Source organism: Musca domestica, unplaced genomic scaffold (assembly GCF_030504385.1).
Source record: "Musca domestica strain aabys unplaced genomic scaffold, Musca_domestica.polishedcontigs.V.1.1 1, whole genome shotgun sequence".
In the NCBI taxonomy this organism is placed as follows: domain Eukaryota; kingdom Metazoa; phylum Arthropoda; class Insecta; order Diptera; family Muscidae; genus Musca; species Musca domestica.
The window spans coordinates 26,853,873-26,875,586 of record NW_026712114.1 but is presented as its reverse complement, the minus strand read 5'-3'; the positions used below and the strand labels follow the sequence as shown (position 1 = coordinate 26,875,586).

Here is a 21,714-nt window from a genome sequence, read left to right as displayed (position 1 = left end):
GACTGAATTTCAGCATTTCCGGCGGAATTTTGTCTAAAAGCAAATGCTTGAAATTTTGCTGAAAATCGGTTCAGATATAGCTATAGCTCCCATATATGTATATGTTTATCCCACAAAAATGATATGTGATACTGGACATCAGATACATCTCGAAATTCCTCTACCACAATTTTTTCGAGATCGTTTTAGATTTCATATGGTTCGATATCCAGCTCCATCCTATTTTACGGTTATTGTCCACCATATATGTAATATAAATTTAATATATTTATTCATATTCCACCGAATTTTACCATTTGGTATATCTATTGCTGTAATAAATATTTTTTAATATAATCCTTATCGAAGTCATATCATGCACTATACAGCAATATTATTTGGTTCATAGTTGGTATGATCCATGGTACAATAAGGAGGTAGAACAGCTTCGTAAAACTAGAGAAATACAGCCCTGAGGCTATGCCCGCTTACTGTCAGACTCGTTCAAAGTTATATGCTTTTTAAATGAGTCAAATAGCGCCAAAAGTGGATGATATGTCTGGATATTCCGTCGAAAATATAATCCAAACTGTTTAATCTTTCAATTTCATGGCTAAACTGGTTAATGGCTTTAATGCGCGAGCCGCAATCTACATGTCTTCCAATCATTGGTTTTGAAAATATTTTGTTTTCATTTTTCAAAACAACAAATACATACAAAAAATTGGCAGAAGACGGGCACACTTAGAAAAAAATGTAATCAGCTGATAGCTCTACCTTACCTTTTTATTCTACCATGGTATGATCTACTTCACATAAATTCCCAATATAAACTTTTTTGTTACGTAAGGTCTACTAAATACGCATAGTGGTGAAGGGTATCATATATTCGGCACCGCCTGACTTTTGACCTTTCCTTACTGATTAATTTTCGAATAATTATATATGCAAATTCTTATGTAAACAAAAAATTCTTATGTACATAAAAATTCAGTCAGCAGGCCTTTGTTTACGTGAGAGTATGTAATTTTATAATATTAAACAAGTCTAAACAAATTTGACTTAGAAATCGAGTCGATTTAAAATAACCAATCTAACTGGACTATTAGTTGGATTAAGGAAGATCTCTTAATTCAAACGACTTGGAAACTCTATTACTTTATTTACGTTCAGTTTGTCTTGTGCTCTCTTCGCAACGGGTTATTGAAACTTTTGCTCGTGCCGTGTTTTGTGCAATATCGGTATTTGTTTAATGTTTTGTGAATTATAATTGTTAAACACTCGACGTTGTGTTCGTTTTGCATATTTTATATAGTGGTAAAGCATATTTTATATAGTAACATTAAAAGAACTATACTTTGCTGTGTTATATACAGCCTGTTCCACGATCTCGAAAGAAAATTTGTGCGAACGAAGGCTACTCACTCACTTTCGCATAAGAATGCGTTCCACTAACTTTCGTTCTTTCTTTCGCATAACCTTACGTGATTCAGTGTTGCAAAATATTTTTTGGCAAAATTAATCGCGAAATAAGGCAAAAAAAAGCGCCAAATGTCTAATATAAACGCGAAAAAGCAGCATTGGCTCTGTCTCAACTGACAGTTCAGTTGTAAACAAACAAATTGTAAATAAACAAACAAAATAAAATTTCTAGTGATTGTGTTCAGATTATTTGTGTTCTTAAAAAAGAAAAAAAAAATGAATATTTCTGTAGCCCTATTTTTTATGGATGATGAGGAGGAGGTTCAAATTGTGCCACGGAGGCATTTAAGAGATGCTTCGAATTTATTTAAAGTACCTAACAACCAGTAAGTATGATTGTATTTTTACATTTTTAAAATAATAAAAAAATGATTTTTTCTAGGTTTGTGTCTTCCAGTGGTCTTCATGGGATTGCCTGCTGCTTCCAAAAATTGGCACTCCTCTGGCGAACTTAGGATTCTCCCCCATATACTCAACTAGTGCCCGCAGCTGTGTAGTTTTTTCGTGCTGGAATTGAGAAAATAAAAAAATATATATTTGTTGTTCACAGATTAACAGCCTGTTCCACGATATCGAAAGAACACGTTCGCACAACTTTTACACGACAAACAGCTGATTTCCGTTCCACTAAAATCCATCAGAACGAAAATTTGCACGAAAATCAATGCGAACGAAAACGTAAGCGTTTCAGTGTAATTTTGCGTTCCACTATCTTTTTTCTTTCGTACGCATGCGAACACAAATGTCAAAATCAGTCACTTGTGTGTTTGCTGTCGTACGATAACAATTAAGGAAAATCTGTTTTAAAACATAAACATTGCTTAATTGAAAATGGAAACAAAAATGTAAGTAAAAATAATAAATCCAATTTATTATGGGAACAATAAATATATTTTTTTATTTTCTCAATTCCAGCACGAAAAAATCATCAACTACACAGCTGCGGGCACTAGTTGAGTATATGGAGGAGAATCCCGAGTTTGCCAGAGGAGTGCCAATTTTTGGAAGCAGCAGGCAATCCCTGGAGGACCACTGGAAGAAGTTAGTTTTTAAATTAAATACCATGGGTCCTCCTTCCCGCACAATTGCAGAATGGAAAAAGGTAAGTCAGAAAACTCGGCTTACGATCTATTTGTCTGACCGGCATTACTATTTACAGACGTGGGCCGATCTAAAGTCCCGCACCAAAAAGAAAATTGCAGAAAATAAAAAAGGGCTGCAAGGTACCGGTGGTGGTTTATACCGGTTTGAGTGCCTAACGGAGCTGGAAACAGCAATTGACCGGACACTCTTCTTGTCGAAGTCCGCAGCACCAAGTGGTAAAACTTTTGGCTACGCGGACGAAATAGATTACTGCTTCGAGGCATTGGATACCACACCATCAAGACCATCCAAGACCGTAGCAGTGGTAACACCTACCAGACAGTTCAGTTCCCCAGAATCACATACCCAACAACAACAAATAAACGTAAAAACCTGTACCATCACAACTCAACAATACCAACCACCAGCCAAAAGACAAAAAATCTCACCCCATTTCTACACACAAACTGCAAAACAACAGGCACAGTCAGCACACACACAACAAACTCAGACACAGTCAGCACACACACAACAAACACAGACCCAACAGCAACACCAACGTAAACAAACAACGTCCCCTCGTCAACACATGGAACATCAAACCGTGCAGAAATCACCCCCATTCAAATGCACATCACAACATAATTTTCCATCCACATCATCAGCAAAAAAACGTTCCAACGTCGGAGAGCAAATACCTCTTATCCGTCGGCAATTGCGGCTGGTCGAGCAGGCAAATGCAATAGCCAAGGAGCAAGCAGATGCAAGCAAAAGGATGGCTGACGCTGCAGAGAGAATGGCAGATTGTGCCGAGGCCCAAACAAAAATGCTTAAGTCTATAGAAGCAATTCTATCAACTTTTTTGCAAAACAATTCACTATAGTCCTTTTATAATAATTTAAACTAATTTTTTAATTTTTAATTTATATTATTTTATTTTAATAAAAAATTCTTTTAATTTTACAGATTTATTGCAATTTTTCTCCTTATTGCGTCAGCTCTGCTTTCAAGATCATTATTGTCATCCACTTCGTCTTCCAGATCATCATCAATAACATCACCTGGCGGCTCTTCAGATCGGTAGTGTATGCACATGTTGTGCAGCGCACAACATGCATTTATAATTTGCACTACCTTTGCAGCGTCATAATGAAGGCCCCGAGATCCGATGATACATCGGAATCTGTTTTTTAGGACCCCAAAGCACCTTTCAATGACGTTACGCGCACTAGCATGTCTCTTATTGAATTTTTTCTCGGCGACATCTCTAGGGCTGCGGTAAGGCGTCATAAGAAAGGGCTTCAATTTGTATCCTCCATCCCCTATAAAAAAGAAAACACAAATGTAATTGATGTATTATGATATAAGATGTGTACACATTACTCACCGAGAATCCAAAAGTTTCGTTTTCCATTGTCAAACTCCCTTTGCATACACTTGTCTGGATCACTCCTTTCCCATACAAATGCATCATGGTTGCTTCCGGGATGTCTAGCGTCGACAAATGTTATACGCATTTTATGGTCACATATCTAATTCGAAAAAACACAATAATTTTAAAATCGCTTTACGATAAATGTATTTACTTACCACCATTGCATTTATACTATAATAACCCTTTCTATTATAGTAAAGGGCTTTCAATTCGTCCCCTGGTGACTTGATGCGGATATGCGTGCCATCAACGCATCCAACAATTCCAGGGAACATTGTTCTTTCATAGAAAGCCTCCATTGTGTTGCGTTCCTCTGTAAGTGTCGGCTTTTTTATCCATTGGCCGCAAATGTGGTCCTCAAAAATCTGCAGACATTCCGCAATGGTTCTGCTCACTGTCGACTTCGCTGTTGAAGTCAAGGCTTCGTTCCCTAGATTCTGTTGGTAGCTTCCTGTTGCCAAAAACCGCAAGAATGTGCCAAGTTTTAAATCGGGGCGGATTTGGGTAGTTCTGCAACCGGCCACCCACTTCTCTTCCATCATATCCAAAAGAGCCCGAAAAACTTCCTTCGACACACGAAAATTGGCCACAAACCTAGAAAAAATCATTTTTTATTACTTCAAAAATGTAAAAATACAATCATACTTACTGGTTGTTAGGTACTTCAAATAAATTCGAAGCATCTCTTAAATGCCTCCGTGGCACATTTTGTACCTCCTCCTCATCATCCATAAAAAACAGGGCCACAGAAATATTCATTTTTTTCTTTTTTAAGAACACAAATAATCTGAACTCAATCACTAGAAATTTTATTTTGTTTGTTTATTTACAATTTGTTTGTTTACAACTGAACTGTCAGTTGAGACAGAGCCACTGCTGCTTTTTCGCGTTTAAATTAGACATTTGGCGCTTTTTTTTGCCTTATTTCGCGATTAATTTTGCCAAAAAATATTTTGCAACACTGAATCACGTAAGGCTATGCGAAAGAAAGAACGAAAGTTAGTGGAACGCATTCTTATGCGAAAGTGAGTGAGTAGCCTTCGTTCGCACAAATTTTCTTTCGAGATCGTGGAACAGGCTGTAAATTGCATTTATTATTTTTACTTACATTTTTCTTTCCATTTTCAATCAAGGAATGTTTATGTTAAAACAATTTTCCTTAATTTTTATCATTCGACAGCAAACACACAAGTGACTGATTTTGACATTTGTGTTCGCATGCGTACGAAAGAAAAAAGATAGTGGAACGCAAAATTACACTGAAACGCTTACGTTTTCGTTCGCTTTGATTTTCGTGCAAATTTTCGTTCTGATGGATTTTAGTGGAACGGAAATCAGCTGTTTGTCGTGTAAAAGTTGTGCGAACGTGTTCTTTCGACATCGTGGAACAGGCTGATAATGTGTGGTTTGTCGCAGTTATACATTGCCATTTGTTTGTGTTGTTCGTATTCGTAATCTGTTCAGTCGTCAACTCTGCCAACGTCGACGTTTGATCTATGTCGTGGCAAAAGCTCTCTCTCTTTTGTGTGAGAGAAAATCCTAGGTGTTTCTCATATGGATTTTCAAGGTAAGTTTGTCTTTGATATTTTTGTGTGAGTATTGCACCCCAGGGACGAAAAACCTAATTTTTCATACTTAGTATCTATAGAAAATATTGTAAATTAATTAAAATAATTTGAAACAGTTTTGCTTTGTTAAAAAAATGATGTAAATGGTTTTTGATACTTCAGCGCGTATTTCGAATTGATTTGTCCTTTGACTAGTTTTTAAGTTCGTTACTGCATTTTCCCAGGAAACTGAATAAATACGATGATCAAAGCATTAGAATGTGGGGACTTTAAGATACTTTGCAATGTTCTACTTTTTAGCAGGTTTTGGCCATCTTTGTAGCTGGGGATACATTACTGGACTTTCAATTAATCGATAAGTAGGTTTTTTGGCATTGATAAGTCTAAAATTAGTAGGGAAAGGTCAAAAGTCGGGCGAGGCCGACTATATGATACCCTACACTCCTACGTATATTTAGTAGGGCTCCCGTAACAAATATGTTTATATTGGGAATTTATGTGAAGTAGATCATACTAACTATGAACTTCATTTGGATGCGTATCGTGGTTTTAGAGTAGTAACAATTTGGGAACTATATCCAACTCTGAATCGGTTTTCAACAAATTTTACGGAGGTTTTTGTACCTCTATTAAGGGTGAGATGAAAAAACTGCAACCACCTTCAGCTTACCAAAATAGATTCAAAAGAGCTAAAGAGTTGCTTCGCTTGGCCGAAAGTGGTGAACTGCCGAATTTGGTCTTCTCCGATGAGAAACCATTCGTTGTTCAGCAGTTGTAAACAAAAAAATGATCGTGTTTACTTGCCAAATAAGTCAGTTGAAAATGTGCACCTTCGGTTGGCCACCAGAACTCTAGCGCCGGCCATGGTGATGGTGTGGGTTGCCATAACAGCCGATGGTCGCTCGTATTAATTGACCGTGGCATCCGAATAAATGCCGAATATTATCGCGAAAATATTCTGGAGGGTGTATTAAAGCCTTGGGTACGCAAACATTTTGACCGCAGACCTTGGACATTCCAACAGGACTCAGCTCCCAGCACTCAACACGCGCCACCCAATAATGGTTACAAGATGAGGTTCCTCGCTTCATTTCCAACGCACAAAATCACCGGATACCCAATCCGTTGGACTATTGTGTCTAGTGTATTTTGGAAAGCAAGGTTGGCACCAAAAAAATACCACCTCAAGCAAGCGCTTCGCCAGGAATGGACCTAAATACCGCAAAGCAACATTCGGGCAGCGTGTGACGTTTTCATTGACCGTTTGAAGGCCATAATTTGTGCCAAAGATGACCAATTCGAACAAATCTAAACTTCTTCTATAATTTGATGCTATTTTTGACATTTTTTGCTTTCATTCAATAAAATATGAAAAAAATATGGCGTGTGACTTTGTTGCAGTTTTTTTTTTATATTACCCTGTATATGGTGGACAATAACCGTGAAATCGGATGAAGATGTATATCGAAGCCATATAAAAATATTAACCGATCTCGATAAAATTTGACATTTTCGAGCTGTATCTGATGTCTGGTATCAATTATCATTGCTGTGGGGTATATTACGCATGTAAGGGATGAAACATATATGCCGATATTTTGACCGATTCTCACCAAATTTTAAGTACTTGTTTCCAGACTGAATTCAGTCGGAATTGTCAAAGTTTAGGTCAGTTGGACTGACATTAGGCATTAACCCAAAATCGGTAGAAGTTTTATGTGAGAGCAATATCTAAATTTGAACCGATTCCCACCAATTTTAATAGGGTTCGTCCTTGGGCCAAACAAATATTATTTGGAAAATAATATTTTACCACTACTATTACCGCTATGTGGTGTAGGGTGTAAATAGAAGTCGACTTTTTACAGCGAAAATTATGTGATGATGAATGTAATTGCAGATTAGACTTTCGACAACAGATCAGAGAAAATCGATAGACTGCTATAGCGCTTAAATTATCCTTCATTACATTTTGTTCCTCTTATTCCTCTAATGTAATTAACATTTCCATTAATTTCTATAACAAAATCATTATCCTTGCCCTTAAAATACATAAACCTTAAATAGCCACCACAACAAAAGACACCAAAAGTATTTGGACACCAAAACAACACAGTGAAAAAAAAAACTCAAGAAAAAGAACATCAAAAAAATTGTCTTGTAAAATAATTGTAAAAGTGAAAAATTCACACTCATTTCGTATTCATTGCAAAAAGGTCCTTTTTCCCATGTAAAGCTGATGATGATGATGCATTGTTGTCGGTATTGTTGCAGCCTAGCAAAACAAGGACCACGACGCATTCCTCCTGACTAGGGTAAATAACGGCAGTAAAGCAACGAAGAAATGTTACCAAAGTGGTTATTTTCCCATTTAGCAGGCCGTTGGCAATTTTTTCCATGGGAAGTTAACAATCCAACGCTGGGGGATATACAAAAACAACAAAAAAATTAAAAACAGCCAAGAAACTGACTGAATTCATTCATTTACAATCGACAGCGGAAAGGCATGCGACAAAGCCAAGTTGCAAAATGTTCTTGAAAAGTCAAAAAAGAAACGATGAATTCGGAAACATGTTGATGGCATGTAGGTGAGCCGAACCTCCTCAGATGATGACACAAATGAAGAACATGCTGATATGAAGGATGAAGATGCGGTCGTCGACTATATGGCCTTATTGTCTGTTGTCAATTTGGCCAAAGTGGTTTTTCGCCTGTTTTACTTTAGACAAGAGCTGCGAACAAACGCACAATTGTTACTATTGAAAGGCGAAGAAGAAGATGATGATGTCATTGTGGCATTACCCGGTAACAATGTGCTGCCAACAATGAATGGACGAGAATGTCTTGGCCCTTATGGCAGGTGATGATAAGCTAGTAGGTGGTCATTTCATCAACATCATCATCACCATAATTTCTATAATGAAGGTAATGACTTGTATCGGTTTGAAAGAAAAGATAAAAGCTTCATATACTAATCACTTAAGATTTTTAGTTTTGGACGGGGGTTTATTAAGGAGAAGGTCAAAAATTGCAGTCAAGAAATTACCTTAAAATTCGACTATTTCTTTCCGCGATTTTAACACAGAGAGAACCTTAAATTGTTTTTAAAAATCCACGATTATAGCTTAGATATACCCTCTCAAAATTCTTTTTTAAAAATCCACGATTATAGCTTAGATATACCCTCCCAAAATTCTTTTTAAAAATCCACGATTATAGCTTAGATATACCCTCTCAAAATTCTTTTTTAAAAATCCACGATTATAGCTTAGATATACCCTCCCAAAATTCTTTTTAAAAATCCACGATTATAGCTTAGATATACCCTCTCAAAATTCTTTTTTAAAAATCCACGATTATAGCTTAGATATACCCTCCCAAAATTCTTTTTAAAAATCCACGATTATAGCTTAGATATACCCTCTCAAAATTCTTTTTTAAAAATCCACGATTATAGCTTAGATATACCCTCCCAAAATTCTTTTTAAAAATCCACGATTATAGCTTAGATATACCCTCTCAAAATTCTTTTTAAAAATCCACGATTATAGCTCAGATATACCCTCTCAAAATTCTTTTTAAAAATCCACGATTATAGCTTAGATATACCCTCTCAAAATTGTTTTTAAAAATCCACGATTATAGCTTAGATATACCCTCTCAAAATTCTTTTTAAAAATCCACGATTATAGCTTACATATACCCTATCAAAATTCTTTATAAAAATCCACGATTAAAGCTTAGATATACCCTCTCAAAATTCTTTTTAAAAATCCACGATTAAAGCTTAGATATGCCCTCTCAAAATTCTTTTTAAAAATTTTGATAGGTCCTTAAAAACTCTTTTAAGTCCATGATATGCCCTCTAAAAAATCCTTTTAAGGATCTTCGATTATACCACTGATAGTTCTTTAAAAGTCGTTTTAAAAATCCAATACAGATAGGAGATTTAGAAATCATTTAAAAATTATATCATTTAAATTATTATAACCCCATATATCATTTAAGTACTTCTTAAAAATCCACAATATTGGGTCGAATAGACTATCTGAAGTGAATATTGGTCAGATGGCTATTATAGTCTCTTAAATTTGTCCATGACTTAACCTAAGTGATAGTACTTTGAATACAACTCACAATTGTTATACCACCCTCTTATGTTTTTTAAAAGCTTTATTAAACAGAGCAAAACCTCTACACCTTCTATATCCGGCAAATAGGTGCCTCGTTAAGTGGTGGTGTCCTCTCATTCATTCATGTTCGGAGATAACAACAGATATGCACTGCGTAGGAGGTTTCATCCCTGCCGAGGAGGTGTCATCTCTGCCGAGGAGGTGTCATCCTGCAACATTTCCGCTCGAGTACCTCTTCATTATGGAAGCATTTAAATCATCATCTGTGGCATTTGAATAAATACAATTGAGCGAAGGATTCAAAGGAATAACACCTTGTTCTAGAAGCCACCACCAACCTTTTAACTTAATTGAACTTGGTACCGAGAATGAGTTATTCTGTATTTAGAACACACAGTAGTGAAGATTTGTATGTTTGAATTTATGTTTAAAAAAATAATAGGTGATGATATAATTACAGTTAGGAATGACAGGTAGACCAATATTATTATCTTCAAACTCGACGGATGGACGGACATCGCATGATTGACTCCAAATAACCTGGAACTGCTTAAGTCCAAAAAGACCTGGTGTATAAAATCGTTATTACGATGAGGCACATTTTGGCAACATCAAATGATATAAAATATGCAGCCATCTGTCTGAGGGTATAATAACGACAAAAAACGATAAAAAACCGAAACAAAGTCAAACGCCATAATTTTTACATTTTTTTGTTTTTAAATTTTATTGAATAAAAGTAAACATGTAAAAAAATATTATGTTCGGCAGAGGCGGACTTTTAATACCCTCCACCTTAGGGTAAGGGAAACACTAGAACCAATTACGACCCACAAATACTAATTTTTAGACATATTCGTGGGAAAATGTGGCAAACATCATCAAAATACCGAATACCGGGAGATACCGCTATGTAGGGCTATACAAAAGCGTGGAACTATACATACAATATTTCGCCAACGGAGCTAGTCTCATTATGATCAATAAATTCCAATTTTTAGACAAATCCGTGATAAAATGTGACAAAAACCATCAAAACACCGAATTTCGGAAGATACCGTTATATGGAGGCTATACCAAAGGGTGGACCTATACATACAATGTTTCGGCGCACGAACTAGGACCCATTATGATCTACAAATACCAATTTTCACACAAATCCATGAAAAAATGTGGCAAAAATCATATAAAAATACCGAATATCGGGATGTAACGTTATATGGGGACTATACCAAAACGTGGACCGATATATATCATTTTCAATACCAACCATCCTAGACACAATACAAATTATTTTTCAAACTTTTGACGCTCTACATCAAATAGTGTGGACAGACGGACAGGCGGACATCGTTAAATCGTCTTAGAATTTTATGCTGATTATGAATATATATACATTATGGGGTCTACGACAAATATTTAGGGACGTTACAAACGGAATGACAAAGTTTATATACCCTCCTTTCCAAGGTGGAGGGTATAAAAATATCGGAAATACCATTACATTTTAGAATAAGTTTAGATTTGTTCGAATTGATCACCGAATTATGGCCTTCAAACGGCCAATGAAAGCGTCAAACGCTACCCGAATGTTGCTCTGCGGTATTTTGGCCCGTTCCCGGAGAAGCGCTTGCTTGAGGCGATCGGCACTTTGGTATTTTTTAGTGCCAACTCTGCTTTTCAAAATACTCCAGACATATTAGTGGTGGCCACTGGAAATAAAGCGAGGAACCTTATTTTGTAACCATTCTTGGGTGTGCTGAGTCCTGTTGGAATGTCCAAGGTCTGCGGCCAAAATGTTTGCGTGCCCTATGCTTTAATACACCCTCCAGGAGATTTTCGCGATAATATTCGGCATTTATTCTGTTGCCACGGTCGATTGATACGAGCGAAAAGCGACCATCGGCTGTTATGGCGGCAAACATCATCACCATGGCTGGCTGGAAACGAATGTCTTCCCATCGGAGAAAACCAAATTCGGCAGTTCACCACTTTCGGCCAAGCGAAGCAACTCTTTAGCTCTTTTGAGTCTATTAGCTTTCTGTTGCGGTGTAAGTTCTTGAACTTTTTGGAATTTCAATGGCTTAACCCCGAGCTAATTGTTCAAAATTTGCCGAATGGAATATTGCGATATGTTCAGCTCTCGATCCATTTTTCGAACCATTTCTGCTGAAGTTGCTGTTTTCTTCCGTCCACTTCCCTGACGTCGGACTTCGCTACCAGTATCACGGTAACGAGCGATGGTACGAGACACAAAATATGTATTCACCTTTAAATGCTGGAGTGCATTACGATAGCCACTTGTGGGTTTCGAGCCAAATATAAAGAAATCACACTATCACGCTTGAATTCCATCACGAATAACTTTTTTTTCTGGAAAATTCTCACCAAAATGTTTTTGTACGCTTGTAAACAATATAGTGAGCTGTCACTGGAATAATTTTAACAGCCGTCGTACGAGTGGCTTAGAAATGACAGCAGTCTGAAGTTGGTTGCAGTATTTTCATCTCAATCTGTATGGAACCTATAGCTATAAGCGATTTTCACCAAATTGACACAATTTTATCCGTGCTGAATTCGATCATATGTTCCAAAATCCATCCAATTCGGACTTTTATTAACCATTTAGTGCACAGTAAACTTGAAATCGGATAAACATACATGGGATATACAAATCTGAACCGATCCCGATAAATGTGGCAAAGATATTTCTGAGTATATATATTCCCGAATATCGTTGTTATGTAGCGATAGTGTGGTACCCTGACTACAGTGTAGTGTTGGGTATGAATACGAAAGAGTTCGCCGACGAACACACACATGAAAAAAAAAACACTTACAACTCCAACACTTCCAACTCCAACTCACGTAATTTGGAAGAAAAGTATACAATGTGACCAAGAATATATAAATCGGGAAATTTGAAATCTGTTGTAGTCATCGCATTTGTGCGAACTGTGTATTCCACCCATACCATCTTCTTGAAGTCATACACACAATAATCATTTCAGTTGCTTCTCCATACATGGGGGAGTAGATTTCATCAATTGCTTTTAGTTTTGCACCAGCTGTTAGTTATTGTCGTTTCTTGGCGAGCATTCATCCTTCCATGCCACCATGTCATTCACAATAAAGCATTTAAAAAGTGCGCAAAAATCCCCTTTTGTTTAGCGAAATAAAAAATCTTTTGAATTAAAAAAAAAAAAAACACACACAACTTTTTTTATGACAACGTTGGTAATTGTACAGTTAACTCCTCCTTCGTATTGAAGGTATATGCTTTTGTATTTTTTTGTCCTGGTTCAGCAAGGTATGTGTGTTGGCATCATATGATCAAAGTCCTCACAAAGTGCTGGTTTGCCTTTACTCGATTTTTTAGCTTTTTATTTCGAGTACGCGTGCTATTACTGCCACTGCTTCTTCTATTTTTTGTTGTTTTTATTAATTCCTCGAGTAGCAGGCGGTGTGAGCTTTTTTTTTCCCAACCATTCATTATTCCACATCAATCAAAAGAATGAAGTGAAATTAAAATTTCCTTTTATTGTTCATTGAGTTGTGGAGTTGTGCGTTTCTTTTTTTCTCCACTTCTCCTTCTCTTTACTTTCATTTTCTATTTAGAGTTTTGATTGTATTGTGGCTGACTGCCGTTTATTTCTTTTTATACCCTACACCACAAGGTGGTCAGGGTATTATGTCTTTGTGCATTTGTTTGTAACAGGCAGAAGGAAACGAGATAGACCCATAGTTCCTTTTGATGAACTGCATAGAATCACATTCTGAGTCGATTTATGCATGTCCGTCCGTCCGTCTGTCCATGTATTTTTGTAAACAAAGTACAGGTCGCATTTATTGCCCGATCCAGATGAAATTTTGCAAAGGTCTTTTGTTTGTCTAAGGACGAACCCTATTGAAATTGGAGATAATCGGTCAAAATTTGGATATAGCTCCCATATATATCTTCGTCCGATTTGACTTTTATTGTGCACCAAACGTGTAATATCAGCCCGAATTGTATGGAATTTTGCACACCCACACATATTAGGCCTGAAAATATGTATGCCAAATTTGATCGAAATCGGTTCAGATATAGATATAGCTCCCATATATATTGTTCATCCGATTTGTTATTTTTGTCCACCGCCACCGTAATATGCACTATGCAACAACAATATTTGGGGAAATATATCAACTACAGCTCAGAAATACATTTGCTAAATTTTATCGAGATCGGTTCAGATTTGGATATAGCTCCCATATATAACATCGTCCGATTTACCTTTTATTGTGCACCAAACGTCTAATATTTGTCCAAATGGGATGGAATTTGGCACTTACCGAATTGAATCTAGTAGCTAGTATGTCAAATTTGGTGAAGATCGGTTCAGATATAGGTATAGCTCCCATATATACTGTTCATCCGATTTGTTATATTTGTTACCCACAGCCGTAATATGCACTCCGTAACAACGATATTCAGGGAAATATATGAAATACAGCTCAGAAATATCTTTGCCAAATTTTATCGAGATCGGTTTCGATTTGGATATAGCTCCCATATATATTTGTATCCGATTTCAAATTAATTGTGCACTAATTGGGCAAAACAAGTCCGAATTTAAAAGATACAAATGCATCGGCATATTTAGTCCTTTGAACTTTAAATTATAATTATAATCATAGCGTGTATGATTGAATTCTCCTATAAAAACTTTTAATTGTTATGCGGAGCTCTACTAAATCAGCAAAGTGGTGTAGGGTATCATAAAGTCGGCCCCGCCCGACTTTAAGACTTTCTTTACTGGTTTTTTTTTTGTTTTGCCATTTGATTGAGAATTTTATTTAAATTAAAAAGGGGAACACACAGTTTGTTGTGCAATTTTTTAAGCTGAGCAGTCAGGGAGTTGAAGGTGGATTGTAGGCGTATTGATTTTGGCAAGTGTCTTAAAATGATTGTATGTTGGGAGACCTATGTTCTGGGCGGATCAGAAAACAATGTGGCGTGTGTTTATCAAAATTTTAAAAAATAAATAAACAAAGTGAATGGACACAAATAATAGTAAAACGAATAAAAACCTTGTACAATTTTTTCATGGTCTGTTGGATTTAGATTTTTTCAGGAGTCCTTTAAAAAAAAAAATACTTAAGAAATGTAACTTCAGGACCCAAAATAATTCCTTGAGAGAAACCGGCTTCATAGCAAACACAGACCACTACACTTCCATTCTAACTCAATTCACCGCGGTATAATGTAGCACCCAATCCTTATTATCACTGGATATCATCAGGGTTTTTATAACGATATTATTCAAGGGTATTTTTATTGGACATCTTTAGAATTCTCTGGACGTTTTAGCTTGAAAATTAAATGGCACGTACTCTGTCCGAAAAACTTCCTTTTTTGGATTTAGTCAAAATTTAACCTCTTGTTACTGAATCTTTCAAAAATTGGGAGTACTATTTTTACACCCTCCACCTTGGAAAGGAGGGTATAGTAACTTTGTCATTCCGTTTGTAATATTCTTAAATATTCATCGTAGACCCCATAAAGTTTATATATTCATAATCAGCATAAAATTTAAGTCGATTTAACCATGTCCGTCTGTCTGTTGAAATCACGATACAGCCAACATTATTTGACGTAGAGCGCCAAAATTTAGCAGAGCAATTTGTATTGTGTCTAGGATGGTTGGTATTGAAATATATCGTTCCACGTTCTGGTACAGTTCCCATATAACGGTACCTCCCGATATTCGGTATTTTGATTTATGCCACATTTTTTCACGGATTTATCTGAAAATTGGTATTTGTACGTCATAACGGGTTCCAGTTCGTTTGGCGAGTCATTGTAATTATAGGTCCGTAATTTGATGATTTTTGCCACATTTTTTTCACGTATCTGTCTGAAAATTGGTATTTGTTGGTCATAATGAGTGCTAGCTCCGTTGGCGAAACATTGCATGTGTAGGTCCACGATTTGGTATAGCTCCCATATAACGATACCTCCCTATATTCGGCATTTTAATGGTTTTTGCCACATTTCTTCTAATGTTTTCTTTACCCTAAGGTGGAGGGTATTAAAAGTTTGGCCCGGCCGAACTTAATGTTTTTTTTATTTGTTAATATTTATACCCTACAACACTATGTGTTGGGTGTATTATAAGTTTGATTGGGCCAAAAATTATGTAACACCACGAAATATTGGTTTCCCACATAGGAAAGTATATATGGATCTTCCTATGGTCGTCGGGTAATACTTAGCGGGTAAAATATACCATGTTATTTATGTTAAATAAAAGTGAAATTTTCCATTACACCACGAATGTTTTTAATGCCGGCGTAATCACTAATAGGCGAACAGACCAATTCTGACAGTTATGTAGATGCCGATATTAAATATATCGGATATATATAGCGAGATAAATACAATGTGGAAATGGATGAAAGAGCCTTACCAGTCGAAAATTTTTCGTATAAACGCTTAATGGTGTTCTTAGAAGGCGCACTTCTCTAGGCGCTAGGCCTATTGTTTTTTAAAGATGCCTGCAATATATTTAGGGATTGAAATGGACCGACAACTAATAATGTTCCTGATTTTGTCGAAACCAAAGCACTCGAAATCTCGGTAGAGTTTAGGACAGCGAGAAGAATAGGCCACTACAGGGTTGCCCATATTTGACGGACCCATGGGCCCTTTTCAATCGACGAGGCTTGTCCGCAGGCAACATTCTTTGCGTCAATTGAATTTTGTACGGGAACAAATGCAAATCAATGCGAATAATCCGCCATGCCCAACTGCTGAGAACGGCGTTTTTGGGATGTTCTTGGGGACCTCTCAACACTGGCTCGTACGGCAGCGATATTCTCGGCCGATCGCCTTGGTCGACTTTTATATGGCCTCTTCGGATTAGAAAGAGCCTTACCAGTCGAAAATTTTTCGTATAAACGCTTAATGGTGTTCTTAGAAGGCGCACTTCTCACATTTTTTAATGTTTTAAAAGCACGTTGAGTTTTCACAATTGACTTCTTGTAAATTTCAACTATTTCAGAGCGCTCGCGTGGCGTGTATTGGTTAATGGTTAAAATCTGATTGGACTGACGCTTCAAACGCGGTATGTCATTGAGCGATGTGACATCTCTGTCAAAAGTTATGGCGTTGCCAGATGAGTCCATCGAATATGGGCAACCCTATACTTTTGTGTGAAAAATACCAAAATTTCCATTCTACCGAAACGCTGAAAATAACTTACAGGCGAAATTCATAATACACAAAAGGCGAACTTCTGGCTTTTTATGCTGATTTCGTCGACGAATATAGCCAAATATCGTAGACAAGGAAATTAAATATATGTGTGTAAATGTGGAGATACAGATTAGTGTAAATGTGGAGGCCTCTTGCAAAATATCAAATGAACCAAAAACAGAAAAATGTTCCTGATCACACAATTGAAACCAATCGACATGCAATTTTGCATGAGAAGAGAAGAAGTCTAGCATTTTGGATGACCATTGGATTATATTTAACTGTAACTTACAGCTCGACGGAGTGCGTACATAAATATTGGGCAGTGCTCTATGACATAATTTCAAAAGCGAACTCTTCCAAACTGGATTTGGACATAAGGGGACTTCTATCATATTGTAGTGTTGTAGGGTATCACATGGTCGGCCCCGCACTACTATAGCCTTTGCCTTCTTGTTTTTGTTGAGGTTGATTTTCTTAAGGTTTGAGGTAGGTTCTTTCTCCACCCGGATCACAACCAACCAATAAATTTTAGATCTGAAGTTGAGATCGAATACTGTCCCGGAGGGCCTTGGGGTACCCTTTATTCAACTGTAAAAAAATTCACTATTTATTAACCCTGTGTGCACCAAAACAAATTGCTAGTGATTTGTGTCTTCGCTACTATAATCTCGAATTTCTGTTCATGGACTCATTATGTTTACCTGGGGTGTACCACAAAGTGTGAATCGATATGACCTACTTCGCCAGATCTATTGCTGATAAATATCATTGCAATTACCAACTTTTTTCCATTTTCCCTCGGAAAACGGACACTTCACGGAATTTTGAAGGAGAACTATTGAACCGTTTTTACCTCTTTCCGAAAATGATTCAAGTTTTACAAATATATTTGGATGTGCCAAGTTTGGACCAAATTTAGATACACTCTGTATCCATACGGCTGAGGGTATAATTAGTCTCAAAAAGTTTCAGTTGTTAGTGTTTATTATACCCTCAGTCATATGACTAGAGAGGGTATGTACCATTTGATACGGCCAAGACGTGCATCATCGAAATGATGGTTTTAGACCCTAGGTCTCTTTGAACCACATCCGTTTCAGGACTGATTCAACAATTGGAACTAATAGAGTGAGTTGCCCTCATCATTGGCGTTATTGCTTGCTCGTATAGATTTTTACCACCTCAGGACTATTATCTCTCTACTCGGAAGAACTCGTGTTTGCTGTTAGTTCTAACGTAATGGCATAGTTTACTCTCGGCTTGAAAGATCAGATAGTTAACTGATGATTTTATCTCAGAGAAATATTCAACTATCGGAATCTTTTATTAATAACAGGTATCTCGCTTACTTTAAATTATTAAAATTTCAACCAAAGTCTAGTTGAGAGATTTCTCTTTCAATCCATAAACTATACTTCTTTGATAAAGAGATTTTATATCCAGCTTATATGCAAAGTAGAAATCGAAATATATACAATTGGATAGCATGATATTCCGGGGACAAATTGCTGTGGACCAGTTTCTTTAAACGCGGGTTTAATATTCTAATCCTTAACAGAAGCATTGTTAAGTAACTTTCGGAGTCCTAGAAATAGATTTCTTCACAGGAGTAAAATTTTATTATTTGAAAAGTATTTGCTTTATGCAAACTTCCCAAAATATTACTACAAATCTAGTTACATAATAATAGCCCACCATCTCCTATTCTATTATCCCCACCCAACCCATGGAAATCCAACAACTGGTTTTTAGAAGTTTTCTACATCCGTTAGAAGTTTTATATGAATGCAGCATCAGCAGCAGCTTATGTGACTACAAAAATCCATTTCTCAATTAATCAACGAATAAAATCCGCTTCACAACACAAAAAATAGAAAAAATAACAACTCACAACAAGCTCTGGACAAAAACCTGTCGAAGGGATGGGACAAAAAGTGGCTGCTACACGAATTTTCGCTTTGGGGATATTGTTACGGTTGTTTTTTTTTTTATCCAATCACAATGGTGGAATGTCCTAACAATATTCAAATGGGTGGGTGGAAGGAATAATTTTTTTTAGAGGATAACTTGACAAAAAGCCGTAATGACGGCGAACAAAGAATGTTTCGAATAGAAATACAAAAGTGAAGTGTGGCTTGAAGCAGTGTTTTTTGCACCTGAATACATTGTCATGGCTCGGAATATGACAATGGCGGCAGCTAAACATGATTTGATGATATGCGCAATGTTTTTTTGTGAAGTAAATTATGATTGGTAGCCAGGTAGATTTATATGGTACAATGTAACTTTTGAAAACTGGAGCAGATGAAAATTGTTGAAATATTTTGTGCTGAACTTTGTATGCCATTCTTAAGATCGAAGAGCTAAAGAAGATCATCATGCTTAGTGTTTTAAGTTTTATAGTACAATAAAGTGGGAGCAATTGTTGTATGTGGGCCATACCAAAACGTGTACAATTTTCTACCATAAATATTTTTATCGAATCTTAAGTACCAAATTTACACCGAGGCTAGAATTATCAAAATACTGCATATTGGTGGTTATCGTTATATAAAAGAAGTCTTGTACCAATATGTACAATGTCTTGACAACAGTTGTATATGAACTACAAATTCCGAATTTGAAACCAATCCGACTCAAAATGTGGTCTAACTCGTAAAAATACAGACTATCTGCAGGTATCGTTAAATAGGGGCTATAGAAAAACATTGGCCTATATAGAAAAGGAGGTAAAACCGATTACAAACTTTAAATATCAAATTAAAAATGTGGATATTTGAAAAATTAAACAATTAGGCAAAGGCTATGGTCGTGCGGGGCGGACCATGTGATACACTACAACACTACTATATGTTAGAAGTCCTCTTATGTACAAATCCATTTTGGAAGATTTTGCTTTTGAAATTATGTCATAGAGCAATGCCTAGATATTACCCTTAGCTTTTTGACCAGGGCCATTTGCCCACTATTTACGCAAACCGTCGTGCTGTTATTTGTTGTGGTCCATTTTACAGCTAAATATAATCCAATGGTCATCCAAAATGCTAGACTTCTTCCCTGTCCTTGATTCTCTTCCAATGCAAATTTCCATATATCTTGGTTTCAACTGTGTGGTCAGGAAATTTTTTCGGTTTTTGGTTTATTTGAATCCCTAAATATTTTGCGATCATGCAAGAGCTCCTTTGTTGTAAATTTTTCAGCCTGTAAATTTTTTCAGCTTTGCGGTAAAATCGAAATAGTGGCATTTTTTTCGCACAAAAGTAGTGGTCCATTCTACCCGCTGTCCTAAATTATACTATATGCGAGATTTCGTGTCCTTTCGTTTTAATTTGTGACCTTTAAAACTGCTGCAAAATCAGGAACATATTTAGTTGTTGGTCCATTTCAACCACTAAATATATTGCGGACATCTTTAAAAATAACAGGCGTAGCCCTTAAGAGCCTAACCCTACCCTTATGAAAATTTTCGTGAGGATCGGACTATACAGGGTGAGATAACAAAAAAAAAACTGCAACAAAGTCAAAAGCCATAATTTTTACATTTTTTCTAATTTTATTGAGTGAAAGCAAAAAATGTCGGAATAAGCATCAAATTTTGGAATAAGTTTAGATTTGTTCGAATTGGTCACCTTTGGCACGAATTATGGTCTTCAAACGGCCAATGAAACCGTCACACGCTGCTCGCATGTTGCTCTGCGGTATTTTGGCCCATTCGCGGCGAAGCGCTTGCTTGAGGTGATGGACACTTTGGTATTTTTTAGTGCCAACCTTGGTTTCCAAAATACTCCAGACACAATAGTCCAAAGGATTGGTATCCGGAGATTTTGGTGGTCATTGGACGCTGGAAATGAAGCGAGGAACCTCATTTTTTAACCATTGTTCGGTGGCGCGTGCTGAGTGCGATGGTGCTGAGTCCTGTTGGATTATCCAAGCTCTTCGGCCAAAATGTTTGCGTGCCCAAGGCTTTAATACGCCCTCCAGAATATTTTCGCGATAATATTCGGTATTTATTCCGGTGCCACGGTCAATTAATACGAGTGGAGAGCAACCATCGGCTATTATGACGGCCTACACCATCATCATAACGGGTGCTTGAGTTCTGTTGGCCAACCAAAGGTGCACATGCTCAGCTGACCTCTTTGGCAAGTAAACACGATCATTTTCTTTGTTTACAAACTGCTGGACAACGAATGTTTTCTCATCGGAGAAAACCAAATTCGGCAGTTCACCACTTTCAGCCAAGCGAATCAGCTCTTTAGCTCTTTTGAGTCTATTTTCTTTCCGTTGCGGTGTAAGTTCTTGCACTTTTTGGAATTTCAATGGCTTCACTCCGAGCTCATTTTTCAATACTTGCCGAATGGAATATTGAGATATGTTCAGCTCACGAGCCATTCTTCGATCAAGTCGCTTCTGTACTTTTCTACCCATTTCTGCTGATGTTGCGGTTTTCTTCCGTCCAATTTCTTGACGTCGGGCTACGCTACCAGTATCACGGTAACGAGCGATGCTATGAGACACAAAAGATGTATTCACATTTAAATGCTGGAGTGCTCTAACGATATCCACTTGTGGTTTTCCAGCCAAATATAAAGAAATCACACTATCACGCTTGAATTCAATCACGAATAACTTTTTTTCTGGAAAATTTTCACCAAAATACTGTCACTGGAATAATTTTACCACCTGTCGGAGGAGTGGCTTAGAAATGACAGCAGTCTGAAGTTGGCTGCAGTTTTTGCATCTCTCCCTGTACATATTGTATATATTTTGCTATGTATATATCCGATGCTG

At 36.8% G+C, this 21,714-nt stretch overlaps 1 protein-coding gene and 1 long non-coding RNA gene across 2 annotated transcripts; one reads left to right on the top strand and one right to left on the bottom strand.

Annotated features, from left to right (window-relative positions):
* Nucleotides 1-1,354: 1,354 nt before the first annotated feature.
* LOC131803576 (uncharacterized) lies at nt 1,355-2,557 on the top strand. The gene is made up of 3 exons (XR_009342663.1): nt 1,355-1,787; nt 1,844-2,306; nt 2,377-2,557. It is a non-coding gene; the product is annotated as an uncharacterized LOC131803576 (long non-coding RNA).
* A 935-nt stretch (nt 2,558-3,492) lies between these two features.
* On the bottom strand, nt 3,493-5,057 carry LOC131800429 (putative nuclease HARBI1). Its single transcript, XM_059124917.1, has 4 exons — nt 4,629-5,057; nt 4,135-4,573; nt 3,932-4,076; nt 3,493-3,866 (listed from the first exon to the last, which is right to left on the bottom strand). Exons 1-4 carry the CDS (start codon nt 4,736-4,738, stop codon nt 3,505-3,507), a joined length of 1,056 nt encoding a protein of 351 aa, XP_058980900.1. The 5' UTR covers nt 4,739-5,057; the 3' UTR covers nt 3,493-3,504.
* Between the last annotated feature and the right edge of the window lie 16,657 nt (nt 5,058-21,714).

Coding starts and splice junctions, on each gene's coding strand:
- LOC131800429 (XM_059124917.1), bottom strand. CDS start 4,738: ATGAATATTTCTGTGGCCCTGTTTTTTATGGATGATGAGGAGGAGGTA. Junction 4,077..4,134: donor ATAGTATAAATGCAATGGTG/GTAAGTAAATAC, acceptor TTTTCGAATTAG/ATATGTGACCATAAAATGCG. Junction 3,867..3,931: donor ACGAAACTTTTGGATTCTCG/GTGAGTAATGTG, acceptor TCTTTTTTATAG/GGGATGGAGGATACAAATTG.